This window comes from Ictidomys tridecemlineatus, chromosome 6 (assembly GCF_052094955.1).
Source record: "Ictidomys tridecemlineatus isolate mIctTri1 chromosome 6, mIctTri1.hap1, whole genome shotgun sequence".
Classification (NCBI taxonomy): domain Eukaryota; kingdom Metazoa; phylum Chordata; class Mammalia; order Rodentia; family Sciuridae; genus Ictidomys; species Ictidomys tridecemlineatus.
In genome coordinates, this window is record NC_135482.1 from 108287965 (window position 1) to 108306603 (window position 18639).

The 18639-nt window shown below is 44.5% G+C and overlaps 1 protein-coding gene across 8 annotated transcripts in view; it reads left to right on the forward strand.

Annotated features, from left to right (window-relative positions):
* Positions 1 to 18639, forward strand: part of Cacna2d4 (calcium voltage-gated channel auxiliary subunit alpha2delta 4) — a 106961-nt gene that overhangs the window by 46526 nt on the left and 41796 nt on the right. For 6 of the 8 annotated variants that reach the window (XR_013423208.1, XM_078015462.1, XM_078015463.1 and 3 more), the window contains 4 exons: positions 69 to 162; positions 9539 to 9634; positions 11750 to 11877; positions 15579 to 15659. Coding sequence is in view for 7 of the 8 variants with exons in the window: in XM_078015462.1 (XP_077871588.1) it covers positions 69 to 162; positions 9539 to 9634; positions 11750 to 11877; positions 15579 to 15659 (399 nt within the window). In the remaining variant the exon portion in view is untranslated. Of the gene's footprint in view, positions 1 to 68; positions 167 to 9538; positions 9635 to 11749; positions 11878 to 15578; positions 15660 to 16362; positions 16500 to 18639 lie in introns of those variants that run through there. The other 2 variants (XM_078015465.1, XM_078015466.1) reach the window with 2 other exon arrangements.

The following is an 18639-nucleotide window of genomic DNA, read 5'->3' on the forward strand; positions in this document are numbered from 1 at the left end:
GGGCATGTGAGCTGAGGTCGTAATCAGGGGGCCTCAAGGGGCTTGGTTTCCTTTGGCTTTGCCCCCAGGTGATGAAGAGCTGGTGCGGGAGGTGCTCTTTGACGCGGTGGTGACAGCCCCCATGGAAGCCTACTGGACGGCGTTGGCTCTCAACATCTCTGAGTAGGTACCAGGAGAGGCTGACAGTTCCCAGGAGGAAAAGCAGCCAGGCCTGTTGCAGGCCCCCATCTTTCCCTTGGCTGAGTCAGGCCCCTCCTACCACCTGGCTGGCAGCTCAGGAGCACCCACACCCTCTGGCCCAAGATGAACATGAACGATGATGAGGACAGGGACACGTGGGGAGGGCTGTGGGGTGAGAACGACCTTCGAGCAGCCTCAGCAAGGCGGGGGCTCGGCACAGCTTCCACGCACAGCCACGCTGCTGCCTGCTCCTAACTTTGAAAAAGCACTGAGTTCAGGTCCCTCGAGGCACAGGTTGGTATCCCTACCCCAGGACAGCCCCCATTCCAAGAACCCCTCTCTCTGGGTTGGGGTCTAGCCATCAGACCTCATTAGCTAAAGTGCCCTGGTAAGAGCAGTTCAAATGGGTCAGAGCTTTGTTCCAGTAAGTAAGGTCACAGCATCCATGAACTTGACCTCAGTGTTTCCTAGATCCTTCGGTGTCTGATGACAAATAAGTAAGTAAAACCTGGTTGGAAAGAGCACTTTTCACTCTATAACTTTTTGGGTATAATTTTGAATCATGTAGATATAAGTTCTATACAAAATTAAACCTGAAATAAATGAAGAAAAAGAATTCAGTAGCCCAAGCACTAAGAACTTCCTGTTTATGAATCCATTGGCTCCTCACAGCAAGCCTGTGATATAGCTGCTATCATTACTCTCATTTCACAGGCATGGTCATACTGAGCAGCTTACCCAGGGTATTACACCTCATAAATAACCCAGCGGGAATCCAGCCACCAGGTTGCAAAAGGCTGGACCCCTACGTTTGGAGAGGAGGAGCATGATCTTCCTCTTTTCAAGTTCAGAGATGAATCACAGATATTTTTTAACATTGAGAAACATTGAGGAGCAAATGTTCTTAGCCAGGTTGTGCGTTAGGAAAGATGACCTGGGAAATGAATATAAAATAATATAAAGCTAAGGAGAAAGATGATACAACAGCCTCTGTAGATGCAGGAAAGATGAACAAGTAATAGTATCCATTCGTGATTTCAAAAAATACTTGATAAAAACAAAGTGGGCCTACGATTAAAGTCAGAATGTTAATAGGGCTTGAGGCTCTCCCACTGAAGATGGGAACAAGAGAAAGGAGGCCTTTCCCCACCCTGAGCCACAAGGTCAGAAGGTGCCATCAGACAAGAGAAAGCACTTAGAGGCAATGAGGGCTGGAAAGGAAGAGGTAGAATCATCTCTATTTAAAGATGATACGATTAGGGCTGGAGATGTAGCTCAGTGGTAGAATGCTTACTTAGTATGCATGGGTCCCTGGGTTCCATCCCCAGCACTGCAAAATCAATAAAGATAACAAGATCATACACTTGGAAACTCCAAAAGGGTTAACAGGAAAACTACCGTGGCCAACAAAAGAATTTAGTAAAGTAGCAGGTTATAATATCAACATTCAAAAAAGAAAGAAGACATGACGTGCAAAGACAAATCTATTTAAAAGAGCAAGAAATAAAATGTAATAAATTTATAAGAGTATAAGAATATATAAGGCATATACTATAAGAACTGTCCAAAAACCTATATAAAGAAAATTATGAAACACTCCTGAAAGACACAAAAGTAGACTTGAACACATGGAAAGACATACGGTGTTTTTGAATAGGAGGACACAACATTAGAAAGATGTTAATCCTCCCAAGTTAATTTATAAACTTAATGCAATCCCAATGGAAATGCCATCAATATTTTTCTGCATCCAGATAAATGGATTATAAATTTCATTTAGAAGAATGGGCAAGAATAAGCAAAAATCTCTGGAAAATAAAAAAGCAATGAAGCCAGAACAACCCTGCCAAGGTACTAAGACATATTACAAAGCCTCTACGGTGTATGAAGTGTGGTACTGGCATGCAAAACGTCAGGCAGACTCAGGGGACAGAATAGAAAATTCAGAAATTTCGTCTGCATGCATGTGGAAATTTAGTCTATGACAAAGCATCACGTCAAATCAGTGAGGGGAAGATGGTTTTTTTTTTTCATAACTGGTTTGAAAGCCATATGGAGAATGATAAAATTATGTTCTTTTCTTGTACCATACACCTGGATGAAGTCCAAGTGACTCAGAGATTTAAATGTAAAAAATAAAAAATGAAACTATATAAGTACTAAAAGAAAACATGAACTAGTTGCTCTAAAACCTAGGAGTGGGGAAATCTTTCCCAACAATGACTCAAAATTCAGAAGCAATAAAGGAATGACTAATAAATTTAACAACATAAAAATGTTTGTATGGCAAAAATAAAAACATAAGCAAGGTAAAAAGAGAAATGACAAACTGGAAAATGTTTACAATTATGAAACAGATAACGTGTTGGTTATGTTATATATTCATGATAAATAAAGAACTTCAAAAATAGAGAAGTGAAAGACCAACTATTGCATAGGAAAAGTGGTCAAGACATATGAACGGTTATAGAGAAAAAATGCACTTATTCCTTACATAAATGAACAATACTCAACCTGTACCAAGGTGGTACTTCTCATCCATTAAATAGATAACCATCTAAGATTGTCAGCATGTACTGTGTGTGAGATAATTAGCAAAATTATGTATACATTTAGCTTATAACCCAGCAATCCCAAAGACACAGGAAGTTATCTCAAAAATACACTGAAAGAGATGAGAAGTTGTACACATAAGTACCACTTATAGCAATAAGAGATTGGAAACAACCTAAAGCACACCAGTTTATTTAACACTAGTTAAATAAACTATGGTAGATCCACACAATGGAATACTTACTATGCAACTATAAGAAATGATACATTTGTCTATATGCTGTATGGTATTATTTCTATCGATAGAAAAAAGGTGTGCTTAATCCCCCTCACCATTTATCTAAAGAAAAAATAAAAATATACTTTCAAAATTACCTACACAGGTATACATAGACATGTAGGTATATACATATTCATTTTTTGTTTGTGTTTTACTTGTTTTTTCAAACTTTTAAATTTAATTTTTTTGTACTAAGGATTGACCCCTGAGGCATTTTACCACTGAGCCACATCCTCAGACCTATTTATTTTTGATTCTGAGACAGGGTCTTGCTTGCTAATTTGCTTAGTGCTTCACGAAGTTGCTGAGGCTGGCCTTGAACTTGTGGTTCTTTTGCTCAGTCTCCCACATCACTGGGATTACAGGTACGCACCACCACACACAGATAAATTCATTTTTGAACTGACACAGAAAAACTGTAGATTTATGGAATACCATGTGATGTTTTGAAACACATATATTGCATAATGTTTGAATATCCATTGCTTCAAATACTTATCTTTGCCTTATGGTTAAAACATTCAAAGTCATTTCTTCTAACTTTTGAAATGGACAGCACATTGCTGTTTTCTGTAGCCACTCCACTGCTCCATTGTACACCAAAACTTTGTGCTCTTAACTACAAGTTCATACCCACTGACCAACCTCTCCCATCTTTCCCCACAACTCTCCATGGCTTTGGTAACCACCACTCTACTCTTCACAAACATATTTTTTAATGAAATGAAAAACCAAGTAGAAAGTCAGGGGCAGTGGTGCACGCCTGTAATGCCAGCAACTCAGGAGGCTGGGGCAGGAGGATCATAAATTCAAAGCCAGCCTCAGCAACTTAGTGAGGCCTTAAGCAACTCAGTGAGACCCTATCTCTAATAAAATATGAAAAAGGGCTGGAAATGTGATCAATGGTTAAGTGCCCCTAGGTTTAATCCCTGGTACAAAAACAAAAAACAAAACAAGATGTTACTCTAAGAAGAATGAAAGAACATGGGGACAGATATATACATTACATTTTCTCTGCATATGTCTTATTTTTAATCTGGACTTTGGAACCCTGCAAAGCTTTATATAATTATGAAACATTTAAATTTAAAAATTAATCTAGGGATTGAGGCTGTGCCTCAGCGGTAGAGTGCTCACCTGGTGTGTGTGAGGCACTAGGTTCAATTCTCAGCACCACATGTAAATAAATAAAATAAAAGTCTGTCAACAATGAAAAGTATTTTTAAAAATAATCTAAAAAATCAAAATCAAATAAAACTAATAAACCTAATTATGTATCAAGCTCATGAAATAACTACACAGGGAAAGTCTTTCAAGGGGCATGAGAACTCTAAACACTAAATAAATGAAATCTTAAACTATGTCAAGTAATTACAGTGTAAGAAATTGTATTGGCATTGTTATTAAAAATAGGGGGTATGACAAATTTTATTATATTGCTGTCATTAGAAAAATTTCAGCAAAAGAAAAAGATATGCAAATTTTAAATTAATTAATTAATTTTAATTAGTTATACATGATAGCAGAATGCATTTTCATTCATCGCACACAATTGCAGCACAAGTGTTTTTTCTCTGGTTGTACTTGATGTAGCGTTGCACCATATGTGCAGTCATACATATACCTAGGGGAATAATATCCATCTCATTCTACCATCTTTCCTGCCCCTATACCTCCTCCCTTCCCCTCCCTTCCCTTTGCTCAATCAAAGTTCCTCCATTTTTCCCATGCCCCAGCCCCCATTATGGATCAGCATCCACTTATCATAGAGAACATTGGGTCTTTGGTTTTGGAGGATTGGCTTACTTCTCTTAGCATGATATTCTCCGACTCCAACCATTTACCTGCAAATGCCATAATTTTATTCTCTTTTAATGTGGAATAATATTAGATTGTGTATATATACACATTCCATTGTATATATATACACAACAGTTTCATTATCTATTCATCTATTGAAGGGCATCTAGGTTGCTTCCACAGTTTAGCTATTGTGAATTGAGCTGCTATGAACATTGATGTGGCTGCATTACTATAGTATGCTGATTTTAAGTCCTTTGGGTATAGACTGAGGCGTGGGATAGCTGGGTCAAATGGTGGTTCCATTTCAAGTTTTCTCCATACTTCTTTCCAGATTGGTTGCACCAATTTGTAGTCCCATCAGCAACGTATCAGTGTGCCTTTTCCCCGACATCCTCGCCAACACTTATTGTTGTTGTATTCTTGATAACTGCCATTTTTACTGGCATAAGATGAAATCTTAGAGTTGTTTGATTTGCATTTCCCTAATTACTAGAGATGTTGAACATTTTTTCATATATTTGTTGATCGATTGTGTATCTTCTTCTGAGAGTATCTGTTCAGCTCCTTAGTCATTTATTGATTGGGTTGTTTGTTTTTTTGGTGTTAAGGTTTTTGAGTTCCTTATATGTCCTGGAGATCAGTGCTCTATCTGATGTGGTGTGGCAAAAATTTGCTCCCACTCTTTAGGCTCTCTCTTCATCTCATCGATTATTTCTTATGCTGAGAAGAAGCTTTTTAGTTTTAATCCATCCCATTTATTAATTCTTGATTTTATTTCTTGTGCTTTAGGAGTCTTATTAAGGAAGTTGAGGCCTAATCCCACGTGATGAAGATTTGGGCCTACTTGTTCCTCTAATAGGCGCAGGGACTCTGGTCTAATTCTTAGGTCCTTGATCCACTTTGCTTTGAGTTTTGTACATGGTGATAGACAGGTTTAGTTTCATTTTGCTGCACATGGATTTCCAGTTCTCCCAATACCATTTGTTGAAAAGGCTATCTTTAAGAGATGCAAATTTTTTAAATTAAAGAAGTTTTATATAATGTTAAATATGAATTGGAAATATCAATTTGAACCCAAGACATGTTTTCTCTTAGAGAATTAGAAAGAATATCTTTGTCTTTTACCTGAAATGGTTGCTAAAGATCTCTCCACTGAAAGGACTAACCTCAGTGAACGCCCCCAACCCCAAACTAAGATTCAACACTAGTCCTCATTAAGATGAGCCTCATTAAGATGAGTCTTGGAGGGAAGGCAGGGGATGTGGGGATAAGAAAAATAGTAGAATGAAGCAGACATTATTACTGTATGTATGTGTGTGACTGTATGACCAATGTGATATATTACAATACGTATACTCAGAAAAATGAGAAATTATATCCCATCTATGTATGATACATCAAAGTATAAAAGAGCATTCTACTGTCATATATAACTAATTAAAACAAATTTTAAAAAAGAAACTTTAAAAAAATAAATAAAAGTGAAGTTCCGTCTGCAAAGATTAAAAACTGAGCGTTTTGGAATAAAAACATTTAAAAAGAAAAAGATGAGTCCATGGAGAAGTTTCTGATTCCAGGACAGGGGAAGTTAAGTAGATAAATGAACCCAGAACATCTTGTCATGCTAAGAAGTAAACCATTACCAAAGACTAATGAGATTGTCCCCAAAAGATCTCAGAGCCAATGTGAAGAGGCCTCACAGGCTAAGATTAGGATAGTGAGAGCAGCAAAAAGAGCAACCATAGTAGGTTAAAACACATTAAACATGTTCAGGTCCTTGGGTTCATAATCATACTGGGAAAGAAAAGGAACCTCATAGGTCAGCTTTGGAAGATATTAGGAAAACAACTCATTCTAAAAACTGGTAAATAAACAAAAAATAGCAATTATTTATGATGCCTCTACACAAATTGTACTACAGGACAACCAAATATTGATGAGGGGAAGTTTTTCTAAAATATAGAAAAAATAAAGATGTATACTTTGTACAACCCTTTATCAATCAGATAGCATGTGTCTCTGGATGGGGCGTGCACCACTTGTATGAATCAGCTTCTCCTTACCATAATAAAATGCCCAAGCCAATTAATTTAAAAGAGAAAAGGTTTATTTAGCTCTTGGTTTGGGGGATTCCAGTTCATCAGGCAGCCCCATTGCTTTAGGCCTCTGGTGAGGGCAGCACATCATAGCAGAGCAAACTACTTATATAATGAGCAGAAAGCAGAAAGAGAGAGACACAGGGTCCCCACAATCCCCCTCAAAGACACACCCCAATGACCAACTGTCCTCCCATGAGGTCCTACCTCTTCAATGTCCATAGAACCTTCCAATAGTGCCACCCTGGGCCTCAAGGCTTTAATACCTTGACCTTTGAGGGTCATTCTCCAAACCATAGCAACCTATAAAAGCTCAAACCTGAATCTAAGCAGGACCCCAAGTCTAAGTGCCAGCTGATAAGATGTACAAGGTACAGAAGAGCATGCTAAATAACACCAAAGCATCACAGCCAAATCCAGAGTGTGAGAAACTCCACAAGACAATGACCTTGTTTGTTTAGAAAAGAAAGTGCAAGGAAAAGAGAAGCAGAGAATGAGAAAGGAGAAAGGGAATCAGGTTAAAAGACAGTGATGACTGCTAATGGTGTGGAGTTTCTTTTTGGGGGTGATGAAAATGTTGTAAAATTCACAGCGGCAATGGTTACATAAGCACTCAATTGTACACTTGAACTAGGTAAATTGTATGGTATGTGAATTAGATCTCAATAAAGACAGACTGATGACTGAAGAGAGAGATCAACCAGTAGTTAGATTCTGGTTCAACCAAACTTCAATTGGATTATCGGATGATATTGAGAAGCTACAGAGCCAGGCATGGTGACCCACATTTGTAATCTCAGTGGCTTGGGAGGCTGAGGCAGGAGAATTGCAAATTCAAGCGCACCTCAGCAACTTAGTGAGGCCCTAAGCAACTTAGCAAGAACCTGTCTGTAAATAAAACAAAAATGGCTGGGGATGTGACTCAGTGGGGAAGTACCCCTGGGTTCAATTCCCATTACCAAAAGAAAGAAAGAAAAGAAAAAAATATAAGATTTTTGTAAAGGTATGATAATGACATTGAAGTTTTTTCAAAATTTCTTTTATTTTAATGATAGAAATTAAAATACTGATGAAATATCTGGGATTTTCTTCAAAATAATGTCGTCAGTTGGAGGGGCTATAGATGAAACAAGAAACGTGGCTTGATTACTGTTGAGACTGAATTGTGGGTGAAGAGCTCATTAGACTTTTGAATAGAGACTGCCATCCGGATGCTTTCTGGAGACACCCCAAGGGCCTGACTCAGTGGGTCTATTTCCAGACTGGTATCTGTGATGTTTAAGACCCACAAAATGCCCAGGAAAAACCTACAGGAGCCCTTCTCTGCAGCCCTGAGGTCGGGGAGAGAAGTTTCCAGACCCTTCTACTCAGTGACTTTCCACACTTGAGACCATCCAGTTCCAAATACCTACCATCCATGGACACTGCATGGTGCCACCTCTTCCCACGACCTCCTAGCCTCAAGGAAAATTGTTGTCCTTGGCGATGCTTTGGCATTGTTCACCTTGATGCTCAGGAAGCCCACAGACCCAGGCACCAGAGAGAAATGGGGTCACCGCTGCCCAGAAGTTGGGCTTAGAACAAGAATATTGACTGAGTCAGAAGTGATGGCCTCCACCCTGGGTCATTCCCTTTCAATCTCCTGCTGTCATTCTTTGCCTGATGGTGTTGAGACTGTGATCATTCTTTTTTCCAATCTTTTCTTCCTTGGTTTTTTTATTTGTTCTTTTTTAGTTATACATTACAGTAGAATGCATTTTGACATATACATGGAGTACAACTTCCCATGCCTGTGGTTGTATATGCTGTGGAGTTTCACTGGTTGGTGTGTTCATATGTGAACATAGGAAAGTTATGTCTGATTTGTTCCACTGTCTCTCCTTTTCCCATTTCTCCTCCCTTCCCTTCATTCTCCTTTGTCTAATCCAGTGAACTTCTATTCTTCCCTCCCCTCCCCCATCTTATTGTGTGTTAGAGTCTGCAGATCACAGAGAACATTCAACCTTTGGTTCTTTGACATAGGCTTATTTTACTTAGCATAATAGTCTCCAGTTCTATCTATTTACCAGCCATTGCCATGATTTCATTCTTCTTTGTGGCTTAATATTCTATTGCCAAGTTAGAAAGTCTACTGGGACTTCTCGCGGATAGAGACAGTGCCTGCTCCTCCTTCCCTCATATTCCAATCTCACGAGTAATAAGTGGAAATGGCTTTACAGTTGAGAGAAGCTGTGGATGTGCTGCTCATGAGAAGTTACCATTCCATAGGTCTCAAGATGAAATCTGTCTTTCTGGGTTCCTCTGCTTTCCAGGCCCAACGCTCCTAAAGCTAGAGGAGCCAGATTTGGCAGAGCCAAGACAGGGTCAGGAGGAATACCGAAAGAAGAACAATGCTGCCTAGAAGCTGGGGGACCTGATATAACAGGGGGACAAGGAGTCAAGGGCATCTCATGCAACTCCCCAAGAACTTAGCCTTCCTACAAAGTTCCCCCTAAGCCAAGCAGGGCACAAGCTAGGAGAGGCCCAGAAAGTCCTGAAGGTCTTCCCTGAGCTCTCTGTGACCTTCTTGGGGACCTGCTGTAGCAGCATCTACATGGTCATTCCTCTTGTTTTGCTTGCCTCACAGTGAGTCAGAGCAAGGAGTGGACGTGGCCTTCCTGGGCACCCGGGCTGGCCTCCTCAGAAGCAGCTTATTCGTGGGTTCCGAGAAGGTCTCCGACAGGTGAGTCCTGCTGGTCACCCAGTGAACATGATCCCTGCAGGGTGGGAAAGGACAACATTCGAGGGTGTTCCATGGCACATGGCTGGACAGAGGAGAGACTTGGTTTCGATATGCTGGGACTTGGGAGTCCAGGATGGGCAGAAGGGTTAGATTTACACATTGAGAAAACACGAAGAGTTACTATTCTACCCCAGCTTGGACACACCAGGAGGACAGAAGCGGTCCAGTCAGGCAAGAAAGCAGCCATGTCCTTGAGCTTGGGAAAGTTGAACAGAGATTTCGCTCAGAGGGAAACCCAAAATTGTTTTCCTCTTTAGGACCAGTCTCTGTGTGATTGACACAGTCGCTGGCTGTGTCCCCTCCTTTGTAAAAATTTTTTCCACCTAAGGGGAGAGGGACTCTTCCTGGGGCCCAGTATGTATGGTGCTTCCCTATGGCAGTTTTCTGAACAATCTATGCCCCACATTTACTAAATGATTTACTAAATCATTTACTAAATGATTTAGTAAATCATTAGATTCTAACTCTAATCTGATGGACTTCCAGATGAACACCCTGGGGGTCATGGAAGGCTAAGGATTCTAAGCCAGTAATTTTCAATAGGGGGCTGGGGGGTGTGATTTTACCCCCACTGCAGGGGGCATTCAGCAATGTCTGGAGATATTTTTGGTTGTTGTAACTAGAAGAGATAGGGATTTTGCTACTAGCACCTACCAGGTAGAAGCCAGAAATGCTAACTATTCTGCAATGCACAGGATGGCCCCTACAACAATTATCTGGTTCCCAATGTCACCTGTGCCAAGGTTGAGAAACTCTGCTCTAAAAAAAAGCCAGATTCTGGGAGAACCCTGTCTGCAGGGGCCCAGGTACCGCCAGGAGGGTGGGAGTCCAGAGTAGGGGTGGGAGTGGAGGTGAAGGAGCAGCGCCACCTACTGCTCTGCAAACCAGGAGACTCAGAAAGGTGAGGGCCACTGGGTACCTGGAGAAGCACAGAAACCTGACCTCGGCATCGGGCTTCCCACCCACTCCCTGCTCCTCCTGCTAATTCCAAGCATACTCAGGCACCAAGCGCCATCTTTGAGCTTCTTCCAGGACTCTGTGACAAATCCACACTTGCTAAGCAAAGCTGAAGCTTTCTAGGAAAACAAATTAAGTTGCTCTTCCCTCTCCATTCCTCCTTCCTTCTCTTCCCACTCCCCTCATTCTGAGCGAGTTGGAAAGAGGAAAACGGCTGGCTGTCTCAATGACTCCCAGCACCCTTCTAAAGGGGGTCTAAGAATGGAAAAAAGAGCTCTCAATACAGACAGGATTTCCCCAGGTGGCAGAATACCTTTGCCTCCTGTAGACACAATCACCACGAAGGGCTGCAGGTGTACTGCACGATCCCTAAAGGACTCCTTTCACCTAGACCCTGGTGTGATTGGCAGCCCAGGAACCGTGCAACCAAACAGATCTGCTTCTGGAATATGCAAAGCCGTCGTTCTCAAAATCAAATATCAATACCCCACCTTGTGGATCAGCCAGGGCTACTTGAATCTCCCACCCCCACCCAGCCTCTCCCAGCCTCCCAGTCTGCTCTAGACCAACACTCCCTTCTGTAGGCTGCTGAGCGTCCAGGGAATGCAAAGCCATAATTAGCAAGGTAAAGCTGCTCAGAAAAAGGAAACCAAAGCATTCTGAAAAACCTAGAGGCAGTAACTTTGAAGTAACCATTTTGGGGTAACGTATGCCCCTCTTATTAGTGCTGTGATAGAACTGATGGAGGTTGACTGTACAGCCATGTTAGTGAAAAAGAAGTTAAGCTGTATTCAAAAGAAATGAACCCTTCAGGCAAAACAGTCTGCCTATGTCCTCCTAGGACAGAACCCATGCTTCTTCTAGTTACTGATGGGCCATCAGATGTGATATTGTTTTTACTTCCTGGCAGGTTTGCTGGGGAATAGTATCTGGAGCAATACTAATTTAGGGTCTACTGCATTCGGTCTACCTGCAACTCTGCCAAAACAGAGAGGAATTGCTATCTTAGCTCAGCCAAGATGACCTTGTATGGAAAAAGGAAAGAGGGATAAATATATTCCCAGATTTGGAGGAAGTGCCAAATCTTCCTCTTTACAGGATGTTCCTGATGCCTGATGATGAGACCAGTGTGTTCACGATGAACAACTTCCCTCTGTGGTATCGCCAGGCCTCTGAGCAGCCTGCTGGTAGCTTTGTCTTCAATCTGCGCTGGGCAGAGGGACCAGGTAATCCACACCCGTGTGCTTTGGAGCTGTGACCAGGATGGGGATGTTTTTCTTCTGCTGTGCCCTTAGTGGAAAATGGGAATGAAATATGGGACAGAACATCCAGATCACCTGGGTTTCCTTCCTACCTTCCCTCCTGACCCACATTAACAACTTGAGAAAACTCTCTGAGCCTTCCCATGCTTTGGTCCCTGTGTAGAATGTAGGGCTGGTCATTCCCAGGCCAGGAGTCAAAGTGGTCATTTAAAACTCCAGCATGGAATAAAGAAAAAGATTTAACCCAAAAGTCAAGAGAGTTAGATTCTAACCCAAATTCCGAATATGAGATCAAAAGGGTTGATCACTAAGATTCTTCTATTTCTAAAAATCTGAGTGCCTTTGAAAGTTCCTCAGACTACTCAAATGAAAGTGCCAGCCTTTGTCTCGTTGGAGAGCAGCTGTACTTAGCAAGTCTACTGGGCCACCATAACTCCTTCTAAACAAACAAGAAGCAACTGGATCTCTATCCCTTGGGATCACCCAGGAGCAGCAAGGCAGGTTCCCAGGATATAAGGAAAATAGCCAGGACAAGTCTTCACAGAGTAAGTCACAAGTCTCTACAAGGACAAGGACCAAGTAGAGTCTAAGAGCTGCTGATATCCAACTCTCAGCCCCGCCCCCTGTGGAAAATGGCCAAGAAGAGAAAAATTAAGTGACTTTCACAAAACACTAAGAAAATCACAAAATGTTTAGAACCAAGAAGGACCTTCAGTCTGCCTTGCCTTAGTCTTTTGATTGTCACTTGAAGAAATTGTGTGGCTGGAGTGAGGGGAAGGGATAGAGGGGCTTGTCCAAGAGCCTACATGTTTGTGGCCGAAGAAGCTCTCCACCTAGTTCAGCTAAGAAGCTGAGCCCAGCACAGTGGAGCCAGGGGCCTGCAGTTCTCCACAGTGCTGATGGGGTGAGTGGGAGGCAGAGGGAGATGGAAAGAGGTGATGGACTGGGTGTCACTTCAGAAAGCAGTGTCATATCTCCCCTCAAGGACGCCCTTTTACCAAAGGTCTTCCAACCACCCTCCTGCCAAAACCATCCTCAGGCCTCATGATGAGAGCTGCCCTGGGGCTGATGGCTAGGGAGGCCCAGGTTCCCAGGGGCTTCTCCTGGGGGATGCAGATTGGGAAGGTGGACAGTACGGAGTCTGCCTCTGTGTGGAAGGCCTCCTCACCCTGCACTGTGCCTGCCTTTCCATCCTGTGCCTGCTGTCTCTACCCATGTTCCAGCAACTCATGTGCTTTACAAAACACTTTCCCACACAACTCATTCGAACTGTATAACTCCATGAAATAAGAGCTGCTATTATCCCTTGTCTTACTTGGAAAGAATCTGTGATCACCCCCAGATTACACAGCAAGGAAGGCGCAGAGCAGACTAGAACCCAGGTCTGCGTCTCCAAAGTCCAGGCCTTTTAACCATAATGAATATAAGGCAGGGAGCAGAGAGGGCATAGAATTCTTTTTCCCAGTGCAAGCCCCTGAGGGAGGTTCTCAAAGCCAAGGTGAAGTTCCCCTTTCCACAGTGCCCACCCCAAAGCAGAGAAGAGCTCCCTGCCCTGCACAAAGGGCTCCCCTAGGAGAGGTTCTCATTGAGGCCCTGAGCCCTGCCCCTAGCCTTGGTGACTGGCTCCCTCCTGCCTGCATTGTCACCAGGTGACTATGGCTGCTGGCTGATCAGGGAGCTTTATGTGTTGATGAGGTAGGAGGGTGGGTGGGTGGGTGGGGAGCTGAGCCATAAGAAGAGGGAAGCTGGCAACCCAAAAAGGGGGACTGCTGAGGGGGGAGGAGGAGCTTCCTCCCTCTTCACACCCTTGTGTACTTGCCGGGCTCATGCACACAGACACCTCTGCACACGCCCATCCACCCCCAAAAGAAAGAAAACAATTTCATTCTGACGGGGCGGGGAAACCCTGAGGAGGCAGAGGAGAAGGAAAGAGCTGGCTTAGGGGCAGTAGAGGCTCCCTGTCTCTCCAGGATGGCACTGGTACCCTTTACCCAGGGCCTGGTGGGCTAAGCTCTGCCCACATCGAGCTGCCTTTGGCAGCCAGCACCTGCAGAAGCTGCCGGCCCCAGCAGTCCCACAGGGCCCAGGTAGCTCAGGCCTGGTACTCCCCCCTTCCACATTCCACCTCTCCCTGAGCCAGCCTCAGGTACCCCACCAGCACTTGGTACCCTGCTTATTCACCCAGGCACAGACCAAGTAGCCTCTGTGACCCAGGCAATGATATTCCTGATGTCCCCAGAGACTGGGTCGTGAGGGCCACCACACCCCCACCTGGGTGTTTCCTACAGGCATATACTGGCTAGAGTATATTTCAGTAGAAACTCTCTCCTAGAAAACCAGCTGCAGAGCCTAGGGACTACTGTCGGGGGGTCAGGCATATTGGCGTCTTCTAAATGTTTCTAGAAGCAAGATGAGGAAGGCGGCTTCTGTGTCTATTGGGATCCTTCTGACTGTGTTATGGCCAATTTCCAGAATCGAGAACAGCTTTGCATATTGTAAGTTCCTAGAATTAGAATATAATTTTAGATTTCTGTGAGATATTTGGTGACAGAGAAGTGTGATGGGTAATTGTAACAATATAGCAGATACGAGAAACCAGTGGTTAAGTCCCATTACAACTGTCGCTGCTGCAGTAACAGCCTCCACCCGAGGCTCCCAGGAGCTGTTTGTTTGAGGCAGCGTTTGCTACCAAGACATTCTGACAAAATAGGATAGCATGTGATAAAATTTTGCCTGTTCTTGGAACTCTTAATAATGCAATTTGACCTGTAGAAAAAGAGTGCTTTGGAAAGTCAGTCCAGAGTTGTGGACAGATAAAATTAAGAAGCCCAAAGTCATAGAGTGGCTGCCCCCATCCCAGAGCCAGAAAGCTCTATTTTTATATAGAACTGGTGCTGCCCTCTAAATTCCACACCTGTGGTGGTCCTCTAAAAGAAGTGGGTAAAGCAACACAGGAAAGCTCTCCTGCCTTCAAGAGACTGGCAGAATGTTCCAGAAATGCAGTAACAAGACAGGGAATGGTTGTGGCAGCTTGGTCACCACTAACCAAGATTTACAGAGCACCTCGCATGTGCCAGACGCCATCTGTGTCACTCATCCCAGGCACTGTGCCTCCTGAATGGGACTGTCAGCATCACCTCTGACTCATGGTGACTCATAGGGACAACCCAGGATCATCAAGCACCCAGTCCCAGAATACGGCCTGTCCCTTCACTCAAAAGGAGCATCGGATGCAAGTCAAGCCTTCCAAGGAGGACACTCGCTGAGAGGAGGGGCCATGGCAGCGTTCCTAAGCAGGTGCCACCTAGAGCTTAGGAGGGCAGGGAGCAGCCAGAGACAGAGCAAATACCACTGTGTCAGTGACACGGATAGCATGCCATCATTCAAGCAGCCAGAGGCCACATGCTGATCTGGCAAGTTCAGATCTGCAAACAGGTGACCCTTGAAGGTACCCTGCAGAGACAGGTGGTGAATGGCAACCTCCTGTCACAGCAAGACACCACACGAGCCCTCCACCCCTCCGCACCCCCGCCTCCATTATTCAAGCAATGTCCTAGCAGAGTGTGTATATTTTTCTTCTACCCAAGTCAGGGTAGGGGATCAGCCTACCCCACTGTTCCTCCCTGAGTGCCAAGAAAATGACTTGCTGATTTTCATTTCCCCAGACGGCCCCGGTGAACCAGTGGCAGTTACGGCCAGCACCGCTGTAACTGTGACGGTGGACAAGAAGACAGCCATTGCAGCAGGTAAGGGCTGCCCTTGGTGCCACTGAGGCCAGAAATTTGTGTGACAATGCAAGAAATATTTACCCAGTGATGGCAGGAAGACCCTGTGTGTGATCTGCTGGGGCATAGGCTCCAGCTGTAAGTTTTTCCAGGTGAAATGTGAGAAGGATGGAAATGGAATCTTCCTAAGTCATTTGTTTATAAAACCATAAAACGAGACCTCAAAGAATTCATGAAGCAAGTAAAATGAAGCCCAGAGAGGTGAAGAGATGTGCTCAAGATCACACAGCACAGAGACTGCAACACTGACCTCTTTCTCACATTTCATAGGTTGCTTCCCTCTTCCATTGCCTTGGGTTCCAAGACTGGGCTTTTGAAATAGATCCCCAAAGCTCAATGTTATGCTCAATCAGTACCAGACACCATGGAAACCTCCTACCAAGCACTTTCTCATTTAGTCCTCAAGGTGACAGCAATGTTTTTGGCTCCATTTTACAGATGAGGAAACTGAGATACAGAAAAGTTATTTGCCCAAAGTCCCACAGCTAAGAATTAATGAAGCTAGAATCTGAACTCAGAATGCCTGTCTTTAAAGATTAAGATCACTATGTGATGCTGAATTTGTCCCAACTTATAGAACGAGAACACCCAATGACTTTGACAAGCTTCTGACTCTGCTGTTTCTGGTGTTTAAAAAAGTCTTTGGTGTCTCTGCCTCATCTAGAACTATCTGGCCTCTGTGTTGAAACCCTCCTGACCATGGTTTCAGCTCCCATGTCCCTGACTCAGCTGTATTCTGAAAAGTTGTGTGATCCATTGGTCACTGGGTGTTTGTGGCATTGACGACCAAGGCTTCATCAGCCTGGCTGCGGAGTGTCTGACCTGGCCAGGTGGGAGGCCCCCTGTGGCAGGGCTGGGGCTGGGGCTGGGGCTGGGCAGGTAGGGCTGGTGTATTTGGTCCTCAGGCTGAGTTCAGGGCAGAAAGCACAAGGGGCAGACTGGGATCCATCCTCCTGCCTCACATAGGGTGCAAGGCTGTCCTGAGTCAGGTCCTAGGCTGTTTGCCACTCTGGACTAGGAAGTAGGGAGAGAAAGGCTCACTCTGACATTGCTCCATGTTGTCACAAGGAAATTCATGCATCACTGGTAGTCTGTGACATGTCCCCGACTGTGGCTCTCAGAAGGGACTCAGGACAGTCCAGCACCTTTCTTTCTGTAGCCCCTGGCACACAAGTCCCAGTCCCACTTCCAGACCAAATGTTAAACCTAAACTTTTCTCCCTAAAGACCATCCTGTGGCCCTGGCAGGGCTTATGTCTGCCCGCCCCCCACATGTGGCCTTCTCAGCTTTTCCACCCCTAATGACCTAGAAAGGAGAAAGGGCATGGGGCCTGGCTGCTGGCTGTGCTTTCCTGCACTCTCCAATTATTTGATATCATTTTTAACTCAGGGCTGAATTAGAGCCGTGAGGGGTTGCCATAGAAACCGTGTCCCAGTGCCTCTAGTTTAACTCGCTGCAGACAATCGCTCTGACGCTCTGGGTTGCACGGATGTGATGGGGAAAGGCTGAGGCGCTGGTGAACTGACACTGCAGGTTTTTTTGTTTTGTTTTGTTATATATATTTTTAATTTCATTTTGTAATTTCCTCTCCTGACCTGTGTGGCTCAGCCTCCCTCATCCCAGAGCCAGCTGGTTCCTGTTGCGCAAGGAGGGATAGGGGGTTTATTCATTGTCCCTAGAAGCTGGTGGCCCTGAGTGCATGTGAGCTCCAGGAGTGGGTGAGCACAGTGTATGTGATTGGGGGATGCACTGTGGTATCTGTGCACTGAGCAGGGGGAGAAGACAGGAGAAGGGCATTCATGAAGCCATGGGCCTATACAGGAGGGCAGGTGGATGAAGGGGGTCCTTGTATCCCTAAGCAAGTGATTTATCAGCAGCACATGCAAAATTTCTAAAAAGACAGCTTTTGGTAAGTCTCTATTTTCCACTCCCCCATCCTCGAAGCCCCAGTTGAGGAACACGGTCAAGTGTAATGACAGCAACAGTGGTGCCATGATATATAGAATGTGTTTTGCTTGCTGCTGGGTTTCCAGTGTGTCCTGCAAGACATACTGTGCAGAGGCCTTTCCTGGTATCTAGAGATGCACAATGTCTCCTTCCTTAGGGGTCCTTTGGCCTCAGTATGGACTTAGCCTTCAGACCCCTGGAAACTCCAATACTTGAATAACACATGTGCAAGGCTCCTGGGAGCCTTGCTCTCCTCTCGGGACAGTGGACCTGTCTTAGGTCCACTACAATGATTAGGGCTAGTTGAGGGCAACATCCCACATTGACCACTTCCTAGGGAAGGTGGGCCACCCAGTTCTGCCATCGAGTAGAGCTGAACTTCGGGGAAGGGGATCCTGATGGTTCACTTCTGTCTGGGGTTTGCTCCTAGCTTGCTGGCTTGCCATCCAAGGAAAGTTCCCAGAAGGAGGAAATTCCCTCTTAGTCTTTGAAGACCGATGTGCCATATAGCCCAGACCCACTCAGCCAGAGGCCAGTGCAGCCAGGAAGTTGACTGGCCAAGTAACAATCCCAGAGGCCTTGTTCTTCCACTCTTGCCCTCTCCTCAGTCCCCTGCCTCTAACTTTCCAGGCCTAATTCTGACCCCCACCTGCTCTGTCCCCTGGAGGATCCATGCTTGAAGTCTGAAGTGTGATCTGCTGGTGCTTAATTCACTCCTAGAAAGCCAAGATGGTGGTAACGGGTTAAGCAGGGCTTCTGCAAATCCTGTCGAACTCAGTGAGTTAACAAAACCCTGTCATCCAGCCAGGCGCAGTTGCTCATGCCTGTAATGCCAGCAACTCGAGAGGCTGAGGTAGGAGGATCATGAGTTCAAAGCCAGCCTCAGCAACTTACGGAGTCCCTAAGCAACTCATTTAAAGACCCTGTCTTTAAATAAAATATTTAAAAGGGCTGAGGATGTGGCTCAATGGTTAAGCACCCCTGGGTTCAATCC